General features: G+C 39.3%; 1 protein-coding gene across 2 annotated transcripts in view; it reads right to left on the reverse strand.

Moving 5' to 3' along the window:
• The window catches only part of PARN (poly(A)-specific ribonuclease), a 156,625-nt gene that overhangs the window by 31,583 nt on the left and 108,868 nt on the right, over nucleotides 1-16,174 (reverse strand). For both annotated transcript variants that reach the window (XM_057749113.1, XM_057749112.1), the window contains exon 22: nucleotides 14,941-15,130. In XM_057749113.1, the coding sequence (XP_057605096.1) occupies nucleotides 14,941-15,130 (190 nt within the window). The remainder of the gene's footprint in view (nucleotides 1-14,940; nucleotides 15,131-16,174) is intronic.

The following is a 16,174-nucleotide window of genomic DNA, read 5'->3' on the forward strand; positions in this document are numbered from 1 at the left end:
AAAAAAAAGAATGTCCTACAATCCAGACTAGTCTCCAGCCTCCACTTTCAGTCACATAAATTGGTGCAGTATTACTGTATTCCACAGGTACTAGCATTTGTAAGTGGAAATGATACATAAGAAAAAATTCAAAGCCAGTTACCTAAAGAATAACACAATTTAGAGCATGAGTATCTTAATCGTACATGTTTTTGAGGACATTTCATCTCTTTGGAAATTGTCATTCTTAGTTGTTTCTATGTTTCTCATAAACCCAGTAAGCCCGACCTGAGAAGGAATAAACCCCATAATGTCAACTGAACAGGCTCAAAAATGTGGAAGTAAGCTACTGTTTTACAAATGATGACACAGGAAGGGGGTAGGTGGCTTTTTCATACTCATGGAAGGATCCAACTCCCTGCCATCTCTGCTTCGGCACCCACGTTTATCTGCTGCCTGCTGTAGCCAAATAACCTGACCTTATAGAGAGAGAGAAACTGGAGATGAAAGGAGAGAACAGAAAGAAAGCTAGTGACCCTGTGGACAATGCTACCCTAAATTCTAATAGTATCACTATATTCACGAATTCAGCTATCTTAAGTGGACATTCACATTATATATTTAGTCAATGATGAGATGATGAATTAAAGACAAGACCCCATTTATACTTTACAACTGGAAAGAATTTATACTTTACAACTGGAAAGAATCAAAGAATATAGCTACGATTCTAAAGTAGCATCAATAAAGTAAATATCATTCTTATGAATCTCAATGGACTATACTGAAACAAGGTAAAATACAGTACTCTTATTTTGTACTTACTTTGTGAAGTATTGTTATGGAAAACAACTACAGATGTTTATCCTGAAAGATGTTACTATAAGGGTTGCAGACTCAAATACTAATAATGGTTATTCAAAATTAAATTTAATGGAATACCTGAAAACAAGTTGAATTGGAATCTGTGGACAGTTTTATAATATTCATTAGCAACAATTTTTTAAAGACATAGAAGGCCATTGTTTTAATACAAATGAGTAGGAGCTTCAAAATCATCTCCATTTAGTGCTTTAGCACTAACAATCTGATGTGACGAATCAACACTGTAGGATAGCTTTACCAGGAGAAGAGAACAAGGTACTGCTTGATGGGCTGCTCTTGACATGGAGAACATCATTTCAGCTCCCTGAGAACAGAGGACCACCTACCAGAAGATGTTCTGACACCAAGAAACCACATGCTTCTCGCATCCTGGTTTCATTTTTGAAAACCCTTCTGGGGGTAATTTGTGACTACAGCAAGCCAGAAACTACTCTCTTCCAAGAATTTAGAATCATTCATTTAAGATGAACTAATGTACCTTAAAGTCATTCCCAAGGAGTCCCTGATTCTTTACATCAACTATTTGACAAATGATGTAACACTCAAAAAATGGTGGTCTGAATACTGATTTCTGTAGCATCACATGAGTTTGATTTCCTTTTACTTTCCCTTAAAATATGAGATTAGGCAAGCATGAAGGATCTCCAGACTTGAGACATTCCAAGGCATCCACAGTCAGTCTCCTCCCACCTTCACACAGCTCTTTCAGTCTACATAGCAGGTAAGACAATAAAATAAGCCGGATGCTGGTATGATTATGAAAAGAATGTCGTTCCATCCTGCCTGATCTTTAGCAAAGCAAGTGAAAGTTTTCCAAGCATGGCCTTATGTTGTTCAAAAGGAAAAAAAGCGTTCTGCATGGCCTTCTCCGATCAGAAGCTGGGTAGGAAGATGTGTTCCTGGTGTATTACTGGTTCTCTTGTTCACTTGTTTATTTAAACCTTTTTCTGAGTGACCATAAGGCATCATTTGTTAGATGCTGGAAAGCTAATATGAATAAACAACCACCCCAACTTTATCTTTTTACTTCCCATAAGAGTCCCCAAGGCAAAGAATTCCCAAGGATTCCAGGCGGCGAGGAAGGCACATCAGAAGGCATTTCTGGTGGCAGGGAAGGATCACGAATGGATATGTGAGGTGAGAGCAGGCAAATGGAAAGAGCGTGACTGGGATCTGGGAGGAAAGAGAGAGGAAGGCTTGAATCTGGTTTCTGCCACTTATTCGTTTTGTGACTCTGGGCAAGTTCCTTTCACTTCTGTTGAGTCTTGGTCTCCTCAGTTATGAAATGGGTTACTGTGAGGCTTAAATAAGAAAGCAAAACAAAACAGCACATGTTACCGCGCCTGGCACGCGGCACACACTCAAACGCCAGTGCCTCCTCTGCCCCCTCCCCGTCCTGTGGTGGGCAAAAGGTTCACATTTTTAGAGATGATGTTGATCTGAGTCTTCAGAGGTAGCTGTCCCAATCTTTGCAAAGCATTGGGAAAGGAGGCGAGAAAGAGAGAGAGAAGAGGAGAAGGAAGGCATGAGCAGCACGAGTAGGTTGAATATTGAATAGCACGGTGGTGATGGCTGAAGGGTAAGAGGGGAGTGTTCCCGCAGCCTCCCCCAGGGGTGGGGGGCAGGTAATCCATCACCTGCACGTCCATTTGTTAACTCCCAGGTGCCTGGAGCCTGCAGATCATCAAGAGCCACCCAAACTGCCCTGCTCTGTTGGAGATATACAAGGTTTCCAGAAGGCACAGTTCCATTTTCCCCCAACAATTTATTAGGAAAACTTTAAATACACAGAAAACTTTGAAGAATTGTATAGTAAACATCCACTCAGCCATTACTTAGAGTCTATAATCATTTCTACTTTGGAAGTGGAGATTTAAAAATATACAGCAGATTTTAGTTCTTTTGCATTTGGGAAAAAGGGGCACAAAAGGGAGGCTCTGAAGGCTCCGATCTGGCAAGCATCTGACTTCTGAACTACCAGTGATGCAGCGGAAGGAAATGAAGTCTTCTTCAGTGATCCTTGAATGGACAAAAGAATGCACATCAAATCTGTAGACAGTATTTAAGCATGGAGCTCCTATCAGTACAATGACAGACTTGGTGTTGGGTCACAGCAGCCACTCTGTATCCTCACTGCCCCCCACCCCTGCCCCCCGCTTGCCAAAAAGACAAGCACACTGTGGCTTCTGCTGGCTTATACTGTACTAGCAGAATTTTTTAAAAGCATCAAGTGTCAAAAAAGAAGTGCCAGAAAAATGAACTGCCAGATTCCTACACCTGGCAACTAAAATACAAAATTTACATATTTCATACTTTATTTCAGCCAAAACTATACTACAAACAGGAATAATCCTAACTGCACATGACCTGAGTACCTCAAATAGGAAATCTGTTTTGTATTCAGACATGTGAAAAATAGCATTTCACTTCCTTATCATCTAAGTGTCTTGAGGGCAACTTCAATTGTTAGCATCATTAAAAAAAAATTATACTCTCATTCAAGCATAAGTACGAATAATATAACACATTATCAGAAACACATAATTACTTTTAATTATGGTTAATCAAATAAATAACATGAAGCTATGGAAAGAAAACAGTAATTTTCAAATATTACTGCTATTATAAAACATGAAAGCATCTACAACAGTGCCAGCTCTGTGATCTGGAGCAAGACACTTTTCCTTTCTGAGTTTTCTTATCAGCGAAACAGGACTAATAATGATACTTAAGCCCCCTTAGGGTTCTTCCTCAGTCCTCTGTGAGGATGAAGGACCACTGCTCTTCTGATTTACAGCATTTCATAATCCTAGCAGTGGTTCCAACTGTCCTTTCCCTCTAGTTACTTACTGTTCCAGGCTGAGCAGACTCAACACCTCCCCTTCCTTTCATCACAAAGTCACTTTCCTCTGGACATGCTGCAGTTTCTCTACTTAGAATTAACCAAACAATCCACCAAAAGCCACTACTAAGGGGATGACCAGTGCTGAGCATCCCAGAAGGATGACACCTCAGTACTTTTAATATTGGCTTGTACATCCCGAAGTCACTTGTTTCTTAAAAAAAAAATTTAAAAACCAACAGTTTGGGGACTTCCCAACTACGTGGTGCAGTGGTTGAGAATTCGCCTGCCAATGTAGGGGACACAGGTTTAATTCCTGCTCCAGGAAGATCCCACATGCCGCAGAGCAACTAAGCCTGTGCGCCACAACTACTGAGCCTGCGCTTTAGAGCCCGTGAGCCACAACTACTGAGCCCATGTGCTGCAACTACTGAAGCCCACACACCTAGAGCCCATGCTTCTCAACAAGAGAAGCCACGGCAATGAGGAGCCCACGCACCACAACGAAGAGTAGCCCCCACTTACTGCAACTAAAAAGAAAGCCCACGCACAGCAAAAAAGACCCAACACAGCCAATAAAATTTAAAAAAAAAAAAAAAAGGCAATCATTAGAGGTAAAAATGAAACAAACCTAAGTGTTTACTGAGTTGGTGGCTTAACCACACAAAAAGGATTTATTTCAAGTGACTTTAAATAAGGTAATTTGACTGTTCATCTTTACGCTCTAAAGACAAAAACGACAGCAAAATATACAATTCGTTTCAATAATTATATTATTACTAATAATACTGATAGAGTTATTTTGAAACTATTATACATGGTAGGATAAAACAAATGAATAATTACTTTAATATCATTAGGAACCAAAATTTTCAGCCTATGAAAAAAGAGAAACAAAATTAAAAGAAGTTAAACAAGTCCTGGAGTCTAACTGGAATGGGAAATATCAGTATAAATCTATCTTAAAAACAAAAAAGGAAGGAAGGGAGGGAGGAGGGGAGGGAGGGGAAACTCTTCGTTCAAAAAGGCTATAAACAATGACAAATCCAATATCAATAAACACCCTTAGAACCCAGATTACGGTTTCTAAATACAATTCCCCACCAAAAGGAACAGGGCCCTTGGAGAAAAGGCTAACCTCATGGCTCACTTTTGGAAGGTGCTAGGAAACCAGCAACTTTTTCTGAAAACTGGTTTTAAAAACGTGTGTTGGGAGGAGAGATTAAAGAATTAGTTCTGCTTTTTCTATATGAACTGTATCTGCAGGTAACCAAATAGATGATGAGAAGAAATGTTTTATTTTAAATAAGAGCAACTGGGACAATAAATGAAGAAGTAACCAACTATAATATTATCATTTTGCAACCCTTAATGAAATAATGAATCTAGCCATTGATCATTAATGGCTACTTAAACCATCAGGTGAAAAACTGCTGGGGGAACTTCATATTAGATGAACCAGGTCAGCAATATCTGAACCCACTTGATCAATCTTAACACAAAAATAGAGAAAAGTAGACTTTTTGTGCCACCCAATGTGATGCAACAGGAAATATACAACACCATCTAAGAAACAGTCTTGCCATTCAGTTCAGCCCTGAATCTGATCAAGTTTATAGATCTAACTACCAGCTGATTACAAACACAGTAGTCAGGTAACATGTTTTACAACCTTACAAGAATGTTCCAGAAAACAGCAACTTCCACAGAGCAAACAATCTGGTTTCTTAAACCTACTGCCAAAGGGGAGGGAGGGACTCCACAGAGAGAAGGAATTCAGAGATTAAGACAGAAATGAGACACAGCAACCAAATGTAACACGTGAACTTGTTTAGAAACTACAGGTCAAACAAAACACTTATTTTAAAAAGCCTGTGAACAGAAAAGTTGAGCACTGGATATCTGATATTAAAGAGTTATTAATTTTTGTATGTGATAGTAGTATTGTGGTTTTGTTTAAAAATGATTGCTACCCTTTTTTTATTATGATCTTCAGACTCATGACAGAAATGATTTGCTGTCTGTGATTTATTTCAAAATTATCTGAAGGGAAAAGGGAGAGAACGAGTGTTAATTAAGTAGGACTGGCCACACACCGACTGTTGACACTTCGTGATAGCAAGATGGGCGTTTGTTATGTTATTTTCTCTACTTCTGTAAATATTTGAAATTTTTCTGTAATGAAAAGTTGTGGTATTCTTTAAAGCAGAAATTCAAAAGGGCCTCTCTTCTGCTTCTTAGGATATCACTTTTTACAAAAAATTTTATTTATTTTATTTTTGGCTGTGTTGGGTCTTCATTGCTGTGCAAGGGCTTTCTCTAGTTGTGGTGAGCAGGGGCTATTCTTCACTGTGGTACACGGGCTTCTCACTGCAGTGGCTTCTCTTGTTGCGGAGCACAGGCTCTGGGCAAGCAGGCTTCAGTAGTTGTGGCACATGGGCTCAGTAGTTATGGCTCGTGGGCTCTAGAGCGCAGGCTCAGTAGTTGTGGCACGCAGGCTTAGTTGCTCCGCGGCATGTGGGATCTTCCCGGACCAGTGTTCAAACCTGTGTCCCCTGCCTTGGCAGGTGGATTCTTAACCACTGCGCCACCAGGGAAGCCCCCTAGGACATCACTTTTTAATGAAAAGACACAAGCTCTTAGACATTTTCTTAAATGTGTGGTGATTAGAATTAAGACAATAGTCCCCTATTTGGCATGTACCTAAACGCAATCTGTCTGAGTACGTTCTTCCCTTGAGGATAAAGCTGCATACCAGACCTGGGAAAAGGGGGCATGATGGATAGTGGAAAGAACGGGCTCTGCAGATAACCCTGGACCAGACTCTAGGTTACGTGCTAGAAATATAAAGACACAGAAAACATGGCACCTGTCTTAAAGGAAAACAGGAAAGTAAATCAATGATTATAGTGGTGAAAGCAATATATTTTAAGTTCTGAAAGGATAAGATTTTGGATCTAGAATGCTATATTCAAACAACATTATCAATTATGAAGGTAAACTAGAGACATTGTTATAGAGTTTATTAACCATACATTCTACATGAAAAAAAGAAAAAAAATCATTCAAGGAAAAGGTTACTTCCCACACACAAAAAAATCTACACACAAAAGGCTGGGATATTTGGAAGATTCTCCTTTGGGTAGCAAACCTTTAATGGCATAGGAATTCATTTTCATCTCTGTGGGCCCCATTATGCAACTTTTTCTCTTCAGAATACTGCCTTTATACAGTCATATTATAGATGCCGTATACCTGCTACCATCTCTTGGAATCAGCTTCCCAAGAAAGCAGAAATGTACAGATACAAAGAAGTAGTAAAAATAACTAAATTAACACCACTAACCAAAGAAAGAAGGAAGACAGAGAGACAGAATATATACATGTTAAAATTTTAATCTTTTTTAGAAGTGATCAAGATATATTAGTCAAAGTTTATCAGACAAGAAACAGAGGTATAATTTATAAGTAGAGTGATAACAGATAATGAAGAAATGATAACAGTAGCTGCCACTGGGAAAAAGAACTGGGGTTGTGGAGCCAAGATCTCCCCCCCTTCATTTTCTATTCTCCTACACTACACAAATTCTCAAAAATCATGTGCATTTATCACTCCAATGGTTTAAAAAGTGTCACGGGAAAACACTTTTGCTGCTAAAATATATGTACCTCACAAGATCTAAAGTGAATTTGCCAACATTTACTCTGCTCAAATCCAAGAAAGACACTAAGGTAGCTAGACTAGATAACTTTTATAGTCCTTTCCAGAAGCCAGGGGTCCATCCAAAGGGACATGCAAATTGTGGCAATGTCATTTGGTTAATATAAAGACACAGATGTAAAGTCTGTTCCTAAGCTATAGAACCAAGAAGAGAACAAGAACCAAAAAAAAAAAAAAAAAGAGGAAATTTCCCCAGGAAGAGGCAGCTGAGTACCACGAACAGAAGCAGCAAAAAGCTAAATGGAGATTTCTGCAGTGGAACCAGGGGCAAGAAAAAAGAAACTAGAGGACATCAACACAGAGAAGTGAGGGGCCCCTCAGGGTAAGGGGCAGGGCTCAGGCTGTAGAGATCCATTCGAAGATGGAAGGTGGGGTGGCAGGGCTGGGGTCTGAAGGTGAGAAGCCACCACTCTGAGTCACAGAAACACAAAAGCAATGAATGTGCAAACAGAGGACCAAGACAAAGAGGGCAAAAAGGGCTGAGCACAAGTTTCTTCTGCTACGGACTGAGTGGTATCTAACCATTTTGAAATCATGGAGAGAAGGAGCTTCAAAGAAATTCCAGTATACAGATGGTAGGTGGGGATTTGAAAGGCAGTACCCAGTGAAAGGGTCAATGATCTTTTCTTTATTTGGTGCACTGTGTAGTAGAGGGCTTTCATAGGTTCACCCAATCATATTTTTATTATATACCTCTTAACCAAAAGTTCTACTACAGGGATTTTCAAAAATCTAACTCTTCAGATTGAGAAGAAACTACCTGCTATTTAAGGAGACTGTCAAAGGGCCTCAAGAATGTATACCAGTCTCCTCTCTGCGCCCTACGTTGTGTACAGTGTAAGAACACTTGGAATTTAAGACTTAGAAGGAACTTTAACATTCTTTCCAATAAAATGCCTCATTTAAGATGAGAAAACAGAGACAAACACTGGGCTCTTGCTGGTATTCACTGAAGCAAGGAGTGACTGAAGTCTTTCCCAAGGTACCAGCGGAGCCCAAGCTAGAAGCCTTGCTGTCCAGCTGCCTGTAAGTCAGTTCCATTTCCACTCTGTGGCCTCTGCTGTCTCTCAGGCATTTTTCAGTCAGAGGAGAGAAAACACTTGCTCCACAGGCCCGTTTCTGAATGAATGTGTAAGCAGTCTGACAAAGCAGTGGGCCCTGGAACACAGTCTGCTTCATCAGAACTTTTCTTTGTCTCTAAAGGGCTTTCCCCCCATTTCCTAATGTAATATGCACATTCAATTAGATGCAGAAACTGCTAACTTTAGATGAAAATTATAAGAAATCTGAAAACCATGGATTTGATATATGCTTTAGCATTTCTTACATAAGCAGGAATTTCCAGGAGCTACTCTATTTTCAAGGCAGGCTGAAATTTAGCCTCACAGAAGGGAAAGGCTAGAAGGAAGAGACTAGCCAAAGGGTTTTTCCCAACAGCTGAAATAAGCCAAAGGGCAAGTAACCCACAGACACGGTGGACCAAACCTCTGTAAGGGCAAAGTGGCTTTGGAAGACCATTTTCTTTCGTTATAGAACATCCTTAATAAAATGAGAATTGTAATAGCATCTGTTTTTCAGGATTGTTTCAAACATCAGTGTTTATCTATGGGGACCAAATATCTATTAGTGAGATTTTAAGTGTTTTAGCGTCCACTATAAAGGAGGATTCTTCAAATGCCATGCCAACCTGTACTTATTCAGATCTCTTGCCACCCAAAAACAAATCTTTTTCCTTTCTCAAGCAAATTTATTTTCAATCCAGTTTCCCAGAACCAAAGCCCTATCTTTTGTCCAGTTATCAACTATAAACTCCTTGAATATTCTGAATCTATTACAGAAAAGGAAAGAAGCCTGCTGCCACAACAGCAATGCAAACAGCACAAGACATGGACATCCACCTCTACAGGTAACGCTAACAGCCAACCCCAGAAGCTCAGCTGTTGTGACGTGTCTCCCAAGGTCTCAGGTCAATCCTCTAGAGCCAAAAGAAGTGAGCCACAGAACCAACCATGAGGGCCCTGCACAATCTTAACTGGACCTTTCTAATTATGCCTGAATTTTTATGTTTATACTTATGCTATTTTCCCCATACTTTAGTCCCTTATTTTCTTTAAGAGTATTAACTGTTTTAAAGAAAGAGAGAGAGAAAAAAGGAACAAAAGCAACAACATATCAAGCTTACAAAATGTAGAAGCAAAATATGAGACAAAAGATCACAAAGGATGGGAGGGGGCAGATGGAAATACACTCTTGTAAGAATCCTACATTGTTCATGAGGTAGTGTAATTTTCACTTGAAGATAAACTGTGATACATTAAAGAGGCGTATTATAATCTCTAGAGCAGTGCCTGGCCAACAGAAATATATTGTGAGCCAGATACGCAATTTTAAACGTTCTAGGAGCCACTATTAAAAATTAAATAAAAAGAAACAAATGAAATTAATTCTAATAATATTTTAATGTAGCCCAACATATCAAAAATATTATCATTTCAACCTGTAATCAATTCTTCAAAATCAGGTGTGTGTTTTAAATTTACCACACATCTCAGTCTGGACTAGCCACATCTGAGGTACTCATTAGCCGTGTGTGGTCACTGGCTACCCCTGGGCAGAGTAGCTCTAGAGCAGCGATCAACAAACTTTTCGTTAAAGGAACAGATAGTAAACATTTTGAGTTTTGTGGGCCACATGGTCTCTGTCACAACCGTCCAAATCTGCCATCGTAATGCAAAGCGGTCAGAGGCAATATGTAAATTAACAGGCACAGCTGTGTTCCAATAAAACTTTATAAAAACGTGGGCCAGATGTGGCCTATGGGCTATAGTTTGCCAACTATTACTCTGGAGCAATGACAAAAAATAACACAAAAAAGTATAAGCAGAAAGTTGACAGGGAAGATAAAACGGGAGGCTGAATAATATCAGTAAGCACTAAATAACACACAATTCATCCAAAAAGTGACAGAAAAGAGGAACAAAGGGACACAAAACAAGCATGACAAATAGGAAACAAATACCAAGACGGAAGACAGGCTCACCTGTATCATAATTAGATGAAGTATAAAAGGCAGGGACTGTAAGAATGGATAAAAAAGCAAGACTCAACCATAAGCTGTTTATAAGAAACCTACTTTAATTATAAAGACAAATATTAGTTGCCAGTAAAAGGCAAACAGCTAACATAAGAAACAAGAGTGGCTATGTTAATATCAGACACAATAAACAGAAAAGGTTATTTCTAGAACCGAAGAGACATATTCCACAATGATAAAAGGGGCAATTCATCCAGAAGACATAACAATCCTAAATGGGCATATAACTACCAAAACAGCTTCAAAATACATGAAGCAAAACCTGATGTAATTAAATGGAGAAATAAATCTACAACCACAGTTGGAGATTTCAATACCACTCTCAGTAACTGAAAGAAAAATTAAGACAATCCCGCCCTCCAAAAAACCCAACAACAACAACAGCAACAGAAATAACCCAACCCACAATCAGTAAAGACACAGAAGAGTTGAGCAAAACCGTGAACCAATGTAACTTAAAATCTTATTAATGGAATATCACACTCACTCAAGTCCACACAAAACATGCACCAAGACAGACCACACGTCAGTCCATAAAACAAGTCTCAAGGATTATCAAAGAAGTTCTAAATAACTCATGCGTTAAAGAAGAAAGCACAAGACAAATTAGAAAATACTTTGTAATAGACGATAGTGAAAAGATAACATATCAAAACGTGGAATGCGGCTGAGCAAAATCTAAAGGAAAATTCACTAGAAAAGAAGAAACATAAAACCAATGAGTTGTTCCCTCCTTAAAATGGAAGAATAACATATTAAATCCAAAACTATTAAATTCAAATAAGCAGAAGAAATAAAAAGGAGTATAAATAAATGTAAAAGCAAGACACAAATACAACAGAGAAAAACCAATGAAGTTAAAAGTTGGTTTTTAGAAAGAATAAATTGATAAACACCTAGCAAGGAAGAGAGAGAGAAAGCAGAAATTACTAATATTAGGAATTTTTAAAGGGACATAATTATAGATCCTACAAATACTGAAATTATAAGGGAATATTCTGAGCTAATAATTTTATGCTAACAAATTTGACAACTTAAATAAAATGGAATATTCCTTGGAAAACGCAAATTCCTAGAAGTGATACAAGAAACAGAAAACCTAAATCGCCCCATATCTATTAAAGAAATTGAGTTCATAATCAAAAACCATTCCATACAAAGCCCTTATGCCCAGATGTTTTCACTCGTAAACTCAACCAATAATTTAAGAAAAAAGTCCTACACACACTGTCACAAAATAACAGAAGAGGAACTTCTTAACTATAAGAGTTTTATGATGTCAGTATAATCCCTGATACCAAAACTTGACAAAGATATAAAAGAGAAAATTACAATCTAATATTCCTCATCTTCATGAACAAAGATATAAAAATGTTTAACAATATAATCAAATCCAACAACATGTAAAAAGGATAATACCTCATGACCCAGTGGAATTTCTCCCAGGAATGCAAGTCCAATTAAGCATTCAAAAACCAATCAATGTCGTTCAAAATATGTACAAAGGGCAAAAACCATATGACAATTTTAAAAGATACGGAAAATGCATCTGAAATGGAGGGGAACTTTCTCACCCTGAGAAAAGACTTGTACGGACAACCTAAGAATCCTCGTTCAAGGGGAAATGCTGAACTAACTTCCCCTCTCTAATGCTGGAAGCAAGGCAAGCAATACACCAAAGGTGCTAGTTGGTACAATAAGGCAAGAAAAAGACAAAAAAGACATAAAGATTGGAAAAGAAATAAAACTGTTGTTATTAGTATGCCAACAGGACTGTGTAAATTAAAAACCCTGCAGAATATTAAGAAAAAAATCCACCTTTCAGAATAAGTGAATTTTAAAAGATTGCAGGATACAAGTCAATATACAATGATTAATTATATGTCTACATAGAAGCAGCAAACAATCTGAAAATTAAACTTAAGAAAGAATTCCATTTATGATAGCATAAATAATATAAATATTTAGGGAAAAATTAACATAATACTAATATAAGACTTCCACAGTAAAAACTACAAAACAGGCCTAGTGAAGAAAGACGATTCTAAAATTTATGTGGAATACAAAGGATCTAGAATAGTCAAAACAATATGAAGAAGAACAATGTTGGAGGGTTTATACTACCTGATTTTAAGACTTACTATAAAGTCAGAAATAAGAAAGTGTGCTATTGGCATAAGAACAGGTATAAAAATGAGTGGAACAGAAGGGTCCAGAAATAGATCTAGACATACATGGTCAATATATTTTTGACAAAAGTGCCACGTTAATTTAACAAAGAAAAGTCTTTTTAACAAATGTTGCCAGAACAACTAGATATCCATATGGAAAAAACTAAACCCTGACTCCTGTTTCATACAAAATTAATTTGAAATGGGTCAGACTCAAATGTAAAAGCTAAAACTATAAATCTTCTAGAGGAAAGGTTTCTAGAAAATCATTGTAACCTTAGGTAGGCAGAGTTTTGGAATGGGAAAACTTCACAAACCATCAAAAAAAAATTATTAACAGGGCTTCATCAACATTAAAAATATCTGCTAGTCAAAATACAACACCAGGGACTTCCCTGGTGGTACAGTGGTTAAGAATCTGCCTGCCAATGCAGGGGACACAGGTTCAATCCCTGGTCCAGGAAGATCTCACATGCCGCAGAGCAACTAAGCCCATGCGCCACGACTACTGAAGCCCGTGCACTTAGAGCCGGTGCTCTGCAACAAGAGAAGCCACCTCATTGAGAAGCCTGCGCACCACAATGAAGGGCAGCTCCCACTCACCACAACTAAAAGCCCGTGGGCAGCAATGAAGACCTAACTCAGCCAAGAAACAAATTCATTAATTAAAAAAAAATCACTAATAAAATGAATATACTACCCCAGGCTCAAAAAATGTATTTGCAGCACATACATCTGACAAAGGATGTGTACCCAGAATATATAAAAGAACACCTATAAATCTACAGCAAATGGGCAAGAGCCACCTCAAACAGAAGGTATCTGCATGGTCAAGAAGCACACAAAACGGTGGTCAACAAGAGAAATGGCAATAGCATCCTGTATCTTGCAGGATAGCTAAAAAGACAGACGGCACTGACTGCTGCCAAGGACGTGGGGTGGCTGGAGCTTTCACACGATGCTGGAGGAGTTACACAACGGCATATCCACTTGGCAGAACTGTCTGGTTGTTCTTAGGAAGTTTAACATGCACCTATCCTAAGAAGCAACAATTCTAAGCTTAGCTATTTACTCAACAGAAATGAAAACATACGTCCATACGACATTTTTTACAGGAACGTTCATAGCGGCCTGATTTATAGGAGTCCCACCTGGAAACAACCCAAATGTCCACCGACAGCAGAACAGGTAAATGCTGTACATTCATACAATGAAATAACACTGTATAATAAAAATTAACGTACTCCTGATACACACAATACTAAGGATGAATTTCAAAATCATGTTAAGTGAAAGAAGCCAAACACCATACCAAATGATTCCACTTTTTGTAAATTCCAAGAATAATAAAAATTAATCCATAGTGACAGAAATTTGAAACAGTTGCTTAAGATAGTGGAGGCTTGGAGTTGCTTGAAAAGCGGCACAACGGAATTTTAAGAGGGGAGACAGACGTTGTATATTTTGCTTTCAGTGGTGGTCACCTGTGTATACATATCTGTTAAAACCCTTTGAACTAAACATTTTAGATCTGTACACTTTATTATATGTTAATCTTACCTCAATTTAAAAAGAAACCTCTAAAAACCATTTAAAAAGTATGGAGGGCAGTCCAAAATATTAACAGTGATTGCTTCTGGGTGGTGGGATTATGGCTAATTTTTTCTTTGTTAATTCACACTTTTCTCATCTTCACAATTTTCAACAATGAACTCCGCCCCGCCCATTTTCCATGCCTATGTTTTATAGTTTCACAAAGATTCTAAAATATCACCAGTATTTATCTTCTGAAAGTAGGATTACAGGTAAGTAAAGGAAGTGTGTGTCAAGTTCCCTTTGGACAGCAGGCATGTGGTTCAGTGTCCACGTGGGACCTGAAAGGGGTTTGGAAGCTCAGCCAGCGCAGCAGGGCAGCCTGGGAAGAGGAAGAGACCAGGCGGAAGCATGCAGCTCTGACCCTGGCTTTCTTGCCGAATGGCGGGCAAGTCATGGACCCTCTGTTTCTTTACCCCTAAAATGGGAATAAGATGCATCCCCTTGTCTGCCTCACTGGGGTTTCATGAGTGGTAACTGAAATGGTCTCTACAAGAAAGAATTAAGGGAGTAGTAACTTCTGATGCTATGTGAACAATTAGAAAAAAGTCTTTCTCACGAGTCAGATTTAGCACTTACAGTCCTAAAAGAAGCAACGAGAAGAGCTTTGCTAGAACGACGCTGCCCTTTCAAATCAACAGCCGAGAACTCTTACCTATTGGCGTGGTAACAGTGATTCTGAAGAGCATAGGAGATGCACTGTGTGTTTAACCGCTTTCTCTCAACCTCCTTCCAAGTATCTTCTGTCCACTTTCTCTTGATCTGCTTCTCCTCATTTTTTTTCCCCACATATTCAGCATAGGTCTGGATCCGATAGCTCTCTGCATATTTGCTGGTATTGACAGCTACAAGGAAAAGAAAAAATCTTTATCAAAGAGTCTGGCCTAGCCCCAGAGATGTCCGTTCAGAAAGGTGACCTTGAGGTAGTCAAAGGAGCCCTGGGGTCAGGTCTGCACTTGAAGTCAGGTGGCCTTGGGAACGTCCCATTAACTCTCCACATCTGAGTTTTCCCTCCTGGAAAAAAGAGAGTCACTGCTCCCCAGTCTCCCTTACAGTGCAAAAGTGCTCTGTAAGCTATAAAGAACCAGAATGATGTAAGCAAAACATTAATTTTCAGAGTATTTGCAGGTAACACTATGGCCTGAAAATTACTGAGAGTAAGAATAAATAAAACCAAACCACTAAGGGAAAACTGTAAACCCTCACTTATCTTGTTAAAAATAAAGATGACAAGAAAAGCAATATTGACAGCAGTGCTGATCACTGTGTCAAATACTGAAGGTCTACCATATGCCCAGTGCTTTGCATACATGATGTCTAACCTTCACAATGCACTTGCAAGAGAGACAGCATCTTTACAGAATATGAGAAAGCAGGGACACAGAGGCGGGGGACTGCCACAGGCCGCACTGCAGGCCAGCGGCGGTGCTAGGAGGCAAAACCAGGCTGCTCTGACCCAAAGGCCAGGGCCCTTCTTGCCACTCTGCACTTCCCTTTAGACTCTGTGGAGTCAAGATCCTCCCACAATACTTGAGACCTGCCTCTTCTTCTGCTCTGAAAGCCTGCTAACTCTCTGTAATGTGCCTCTGGCAGGAGTACTTGAGAGCGAGGGCTCATTCCCTCTTCGGTGTTAAAGCTTGACTAAGGCCAGTCCATCTTGCTGCCCCCTCCTCAGAGGCTGGGGGATGGAACACGCGGGTGGCCTGGGTGTGAGGACCCAGGGAAACCGGGGGGATAGGCCCCCACGTGCTGGCCCAGCTTCTGCAGTATGAGCACACACTCCCTGGACACTATCACTGCCACTGGTTACCACCCACACCAGCAGCAAGACAGTGAGGGCCCTGGGACCCAGGCAGCTGCCAAAGCACCATGACGTCTGCAATAGAGTC

Source organism: Hippopotamus amphibius, chromosome 9, assembly GCF_030028045.1.
Source record: "Hippopotamus amphibius kiboko isolate mHipAmp2 chromosome 9, mHipAmp2.hap2, whole genome shotgun sequence".
Taxonomy (NCBI): domain Eukaryota; kingdom Metazoa; phylum Chordata; class Mammalia; order Artiodactyla; family Hippopotamidae; genus Hippopotamus; species Hippopotamus amphibius.